The sequence below is a fragment of the Impatiens glandulifera genome, chromosome 3, assembly GCF_907164915.1.
Source record: "Impatiens glandulifera chromosome 3, dImpGla2.1, whole genome shotgun sequence".
Lineage (NCBI taxonomy): Eukaryota > Viridiplantae > Streptophyta > Magnoliopsida > Ericales > Balsaminaceae > Impatiens > Impatiens glandulifera.
This window is the reverse complement of record NC_061864.1, coordinates 30306912-30313958: the sequence shown is the minus strand read 5'-3', so window position 1 is coordinate 30313958 and position 7047 is coordinate 30306912. Positions and strand designations below refer to the sequence as shown.

General features: G+C 25.7%; 1 protein-coding gene across 1 annotated transcript; it reads right to left on the bottom strand.

The window, feature by feature from the left end:
* Positions 1-3019: 3019 nt before the first annotated feature.
* Positions 3020-4724, bottom strand: LOC124932536 (bidirectional sugar transporter SWEET14-like). Its single transcript, XM_047473186.1, has 6 exons — positions 4679-4724; positions 4562-4598; positions 4273-4483; positions 3980-4144; positions 3556-3675; positions 3020-3445 (listed from the first exon to the last, which is right to left on the bottom strand). Exons 1-6 carry the CDS (start codon positions 4722-4724, stop codon positions 3197-3199), a joined length of 828 nt encoding a protein of 275 aa, XP_047329142.1. The 3' UTR covers positions 3020-3196.
* Between the last annotated feature and the right edge of the window lie 2323 nt (positions 4725-7047).

Genomic DNA, 7047 nt, shown 5'->3' with positions numbered 1-7047 from the left:
GGATGAGTCAAAACCGAAGGTTTATTTAAAAACCTTCGGAAATAACCATCAACAAACTTAGAATTATTTTTAATTATTTTGGGATGAGTCAAAACCGAAGGTTTATTTGAAAACTTTCGCAATTAAGAATTTCAGAAAAGGTAAAACTGAAAGTTTTTTGAATAACCTTCGCAATTAATCATTTCTAAACTAGAATTATTTTTCATTTTTTTGGGATGAGTCAAAACCGAAGGTTTATTGGGAAACCTTCGTAATTAAAAAATTCAGGAAAGGTAAAACCGAAAGTTTTTTTGAATAACCTTCGCAATTACACAATTTTCAACACTTAGAATTATTTTGATCTTTTTAGGAAGGGAAATACCGAAAGTTATGTGCATAACTTTCGGTAATAATTTGTAAACCCGAAGGTTTTACACGACTCTCGGAATCTATTTTTAATACCGAAAGATTTGTTCCTCTCGGGATCAATTCCGAAGGATTTAGAAAACCTTCGGTAAATACCGTCGGTAAAAGTCAATTTTTTACCAGTGTAGTATAATATAGCAGGTCATTAATTTCACTTCTATTTAAATGTTATTAACAATAATTGAAACTGTGAATTTTATTTTTTATGTCACTTGAATAAATAAACATTTATTAATCTCAGAAAATTAAAACACTTCAAAAATCTAAGATAAATTTTAAAGAAAGACTTGTCAACTTACATGTAACATTTAGGCCTTGTTTAATGTACGGGTTATTTGGATAAATTTTCAATTTTTTCCAAATAACCCTTGATGAAATTGATAAAAAAATAGGGTTTTTTTTTTAATTTTATTCCTATTATACCTTTCCCTCTATCTCATTTTTCTCCCTCTCTCCTTCTCCCTCTATATATAATAAAATAATATTATATTAAATAAAATTTTAAATATAATAAAATAAATATTAAAAAACTATATTTATATATATATATATATATATTAATATTAACTTTTATTAATATATAAATAATTTTTTTTCTATAAATACTTATAAATAACTACTATTATAATTCAAATATTACATAAAATAATATAATATATTATAATTTTATTTATATTGTGTTTTTTTTTTTATTTAATATAATTATTTTACATAAAATGTTATAAATATTTTTATTTAAATATATGTCACTTTATTTTTTAATATAATTATTTATTTAAACTATTTAAAATTTAAATGGTATATTAGATAATATAGAATGTTATAATTTTTTTTTTATATTTTAAACTTATTTATATTTAATATAATTTTTTAAAATGAAATAATTTATTAATTTAATTTATATAAAAATAAATATTATAATGTAATAAAATAATATAATATATATATATTATTTTTTTATAAATATAAAATAAAATATTTAAGTAAGGGTAATTTAGGTATTTTAATTAGTAAAAGTGTTGACTTGATTGATGATGAAATTGTTAAGTTTTGAATAAAACTTGGGTTTTATCCCCAAAAACCCAAAGATCAAACGAGGCCTTAGGGAGAACTTGTCATGGTCACCTAACTGTAAGTCTCCCTTCACTTGTTTAGCCGCTTGAGAGCATCAAGTTTGAGAATATGGAGAACACCAAATTCAGGCTCGATCTGTCATTCTCAAATAAGAATAAATCATGATATATTAATTCTCAAAGAAGAATTTAAAATATTTAAATGAGGTATATTTTCAAGCAAACAAAAGTTGCAAGTTTCAAAATGGAGAGTGGCATGACATCATATTTTGGGCTGCTAGTTACGGTAAAAATGTGGCAAACAAAAGTTGCATAGTTTCAAAATGGAAAGTGGCATGACATCATATTTTGGGCTGCCAGTTACACTACATGTAGTAAAAATGTGATTTTTTTTAATTGTAGGTCTAGTTTAAAAAATGGTTAAAAATATTGTTTTTAATGTGACAAATAAAAATTGTTAATTTTTATTTTGAACAAATATATTACAATATTTTATGTTTAAAAAAGAAATAAATTTAACTAAAGACTTTATTTTTTTTATTAAATGGGCTATGGAGGGGTGACACGAGGACTTGCTGAGCTTACCTAGGGCCTGAGCTTACAAACATGAGAAGGGATCTGTAGGAGTGGAAAATCAAGAAATTAGACTCCTTTATCACTTCACCACACAAGCATAAATATATTAGAACTGTGGTAATGTGTTATGGTAGAAATTTGTTTGATATAGCTCTGAAAATGGTAGAAATTTGTCTACTATAGCTATGAAACACCAATTTATTATTTGGTTGGTTTTTTATAGTCAACTTTTCACTTTTTAACTAGAGATTACTTGAAAAGATTTACTGTGAATGAGTTCATTTTGTAGAAAATATGATAAATATTTAAACACATAATTTGCAATTGTTTAGTTTTCTCGCAATTGTGAAGAAAGTTCGATGATTACATGATGTGAATGAGTTTTATGCGAGAAATTAAAAGTGAATCATTTAAAAAATTAAAGGCAGTCTTTTTGTAAATATCCACAAATGTTTATTGGAGTCATTAATGTATGAGATTTAAATGGAACAAAATTGAGTTTTCAAAAAAATCTTTAAAAGTGATTTTTTTTTAATCTTTAAAAGTGAAAAGAAAGTTTGTAAAATATGAAACAAAACGATTTGATTATCACCGAAGGTTGGTGAGGCATTTTTAAAATCAATCCATAATTGATTAATTTGTCAAGAATGAGATTGATAATCATAAAGTGAACTTTATACATTTTAGATTATATTTTAAATTTGTGTGAGATATTTCATTTCACTTTGTTGATTATTTGTGAAAACGATTTATAATTTTACTTTATTGAAAATGAGCCCCTTAAACATTCATTGATTTTCAATTGGCAAGCATACATTTGAAGATGAACTTAATTCATTGACTATTTTTTTATTTTATTGATTGAAAAGTAGAATTCATAGATTCTTCAGTGGAATTAAGTGCAAACTTTCTTGCTAGCCAATTAATGTCATGGATATCATTCTAGTTACGATAATAGTTTCTCTAGTAAATAGAGATTTTATTCATAAGAAAGATGGATAGCCAAAGTTGTGGCTTTCAAAGTGATAACATACAAGCTTATAACATTATTAGACTGGAAACCCTCATCTAATGTTAGAAACTCCTTCGTGAAACCGTGACCGTGACCGTGTCGTGACTGTGCCGTGACCGTGACCGTTTAATTAAACTTGACCAAATGAGGGTTGAGAATGATCTCGTTGATGATTTTCCTGCACAATTGCTTGTGAAATAGGAAGTGAAATGCAAACCGGATTCTCCAAACCATGATGAGCCGCATCGATTGTGTCCTTTGGATCGGTTACGATTGAGTTCATGGCCATCTGTTGCTTAGGGCCATCTTTGTGGTTCTTGTAGATAAAATAGAGGATCATTTGGATGATCCCAAAGACGAAACCAAGGATGTTTGGGAGCTATACAAAATAAACAAAAACGAAACACTTGTAACTTGAAGAATAAGGAACAAAACAAAATATATCTTCAAATATAATTACATGTAGATCTAGTTGAAATTGAGACTCACCGCGATAAAGTAATCTTTAAGCAACAAACCATAAAAGAACCAAGCAACCGCATTGAGGGTCAAGCAAGCGGAAAGTGGAAAAGGCATGAACTCTGCACTCTTTGTTCGAATCACCTGTTTCTGTTGTCAGACAAAACAAATCTCATTCATAGACAATTTTTTTAATTTTGTTTTTATAAAAATGAACTGTTCTTTATTTGATTGGGGTCTTTGGAAATCCTTAAATTTTAGCCTTGTTCTTTTGAATTAATAAGACAAATCTAAATGTTATTTTGTGTGATTTTTGAAAAATTTATCTCTTACAAAATAGTTTATAAGTATTATTATTTTTAATAATAAAATGAAAAAAAAACTTAATATTTATTACATGGATAAAAATTACAAATGTGAATTCAATTTTGATACATGCATTATGAGTACTTACCAATACACCTAGAGGTGCCACAAAGACAGTGATATTAAATACTAGGCAGATCCATCCAAGAATTTTTAGCCTTTTTGAGGTGCTCTTCACTAAGAAGTGGGTGAGAAGTACAATTAATGAAAGTACTCCAATGTTCAACAAAACCAGTATTTTCACTGTCAAAATCTGCAAATAATTTTAATAAATATGCTTAGAAAATAATATTTATTATGTCATAAAATTATCAATTTTCTCATTCGTGACACATTACCCCATATAAACATTGAACACCTAAACATATGTAAATAACTAACCCTGGAATTTTTGGTTGCATAGATAAGGAAGATGACAATGTAGATGGTTTCTATGACACATCCAATAGAATTTATTGTGATGAGGAAGAAAGCATTGGTTTTGACTAGTGCATAGTAAATCCATAGCATGCAACTAAAGAGTGCGATCAAGTATGGAACCGATTGAAATCCTTGAGTTGATTTCTTCTTCACAATCTTATAAAATGTCGGTCTGCACCCATAAAAAAATGTTAATAATTAATTAGTTCCGATAATAACAAATTCAAATAAGTGCTTTATTTGGTCTTACATTGGAGCAAGAAAGACTCCGAAGGAGATGATGTTTCCTACAACATAAATCACTTTAAAGTCAAAATTTATCAAAGAAAGCACATGAAAAATAAAGGGCATTGGTGCGATTTCAAACCTAAGATTCCGAAGACATACACCAAAGGATGTTGCAACATGGTCATTGTTGGATCTTTCTTTCTCTTTCTATCAAAAAAAGATGAATGAAAGTATATATGAAAGGAGGGTTTCTTTGTGAAGAAATGAAGAAGAGGGGCATGTCGTATATATAGTGGTGAAAGACTACTTAGAAGAATATAAATTTAATTAATTAATGTGGAAAAAAATATTTAACAAGATTTTGATGATCAAGTGGTTTGCTTATGCATGTAGAGCTACTGACAGATGGATATCAGATTGCCCAACGTGGGATGGTGAATAGTGACTCACTCTATTGAGATTGGTCATTAATTTATTTATATATAATTTTTTTAAATTAAAAGTGACCTTCAAAATTTGTATTCATTAGGAGGAAAAATATGGTTGAATTGAAGTGATGACAATAATTATTTTAACTTATGAGTTAGATGCCCAAAATTAAAAACAAAATCCATTGCTTCAAATCATGGTCTTAAAAATGACTCAAATCAATGAAAATATCAATTTAAGTATTAAAATTTTACATTTTTATAATTTGAATGAAGTCATAATATTCTGGATTTAGGCAAATTATTAAATTAGTTAAATTTGATACATTTTACGTCTTTAAAATTTTAAGTATTAAAATTTTAAGTATTAAAATTTTACAATTTTAAATTTAAAATCTTAAGACTATAAATTATACGGATACGATTTATATAATTTTAATGAAAAAGGTAAATTTATATTTATATATTCAAAAAATAAATACTTAATCAAATAAATAAAATTATGTAATTAATTTTGTAATTACAATTAGTATTCTCTTAATTTTTTTTATTATGTAACTTCTTATTTGATTTATTGAGAATTAATCTCTAATCATACATTTTTGTTTTTAAAATAAAACATTAAATAGAATCTATATATGTTAAAGGAATAATTCTTTTGTCAAACATTCAACCATATAGAGGTTATGCTAGCTAGATTTGGGATAGAATAGATTCATTTTAGGCCACCTACAGGCACCATTCGTCAACATCAAGATGATTGATTATAGAATTAAATGAATTAATTGTGATGAAGGGTATACATATTTAGATGGGGTTTGTAATAATACAAGTTTTATTTTATTTTTAATTTTATCTTACATATAACATGAGTGGTTTTGTAATAAAACATATAATGTAAATTAGTTACATATTAAGGGTACCCACATAAAGTTCTCTAAAAAATAATATGGAGAGACGAAAGGTGAGACTAAGATGGTATCATATATTTATTTCTCCCACTCATATTTGACTTGATGTTATATTTTGTTCGGTTTAGTCTAGTCTCAAATTTTTGTAATATGAATAAACTTTTCAGTTTTTGGTGAGTTGTTTGTTAATTGTACTCACCAATTATCTTGTTAATCTTTTCTCGAGTAGAATGTGCCCATTTTTTTAGCAACAAAATAGATGAAATTGTTTGTCATTTATTCAATAAGAGTTATTAATTATTTATATTTTTATTTATATTTCCTCATACATACATTCCTTCCTCGATTTATATGATTTTGTTTTTTTATTTATTATTTTAACCATATATTTAGAGATAATCCATAATCATTTGACAAAACTTTTTTCCGCATAACTTACCAATTTAAGATAAGGACAATTTTTATTACCACTCATAATATTTAATAATACTACTTGATTGGTTTGTAGGACTTGCTCTACTTTCTTACTTTTCATCGTTATGCAACCTAAAAGAGTTTCTATTTAAAATCACCCTCAAATATCAGATTATTGGATATTCTCCATTTATTTATTATTTTAAATTTTGTCTTTTATTTTTATAAATATTATTTTGTATTATTTGTAAGTTAAGTTTTAATATGTAACTTCTTATTTATTCAATTAATAATTATCTTCTTATTAAAAAGAAATATATTTATAATAATTTATGCATATGTCCTATAGGTGTGATCAAATAAAATTTTATGCCTTCTAGAGTTATGTAATTAAGTTCATAGTTATATGATATCTTATATCATATTAATATAAAACCTATAATATGTTTGTTTCTCTATGTGTTAATATAGTTTAGTAATTAAAATGTTTGTTTCTTAATTAATGGATTTGTTATAATCAAAATTATCTGATATATATATTTCAATTCGAGTAATTATTAAAAAAAATGTATATAAACTTTTTTAGATATTTAAAATAATCAATTTTAAAATAATAAAGAAGTTGATATCCAATGTGTACACATTAATTAATTAATTAATAGTATTTAACACACAATGATATTGCATAAGGTTATTGGTATAGAGATGATATATTAGGTCATTCTAATTTTGAAAGAAACTTATTACTAGAATTA

Excerpts from the sequence above, each read along its gene's own strand:
- LOC124932536 (XM_047473186.1), bottom strand. The coding sequence starts at position 4,724 with ATGACCATGTTGCAACATCCTTTGGTGTATGTCTTCGGAATCTTAG. Across the intron at positions 4,599-4,678 it reads GTATGTCTTCGGAATCTTAG|GAAACATCATCTCCTTCGGA; the intron begins GTTTGAAATCGC and ends TTTATGTTGTAG. Across the intron at positions 3,676-3,979 it reads TGGCACCTCTAGGTGTATTG|AAACAGGTGATTCGAACAAA; the intron begins GTAAGTACTCAT and ends GTCTGACAACAG.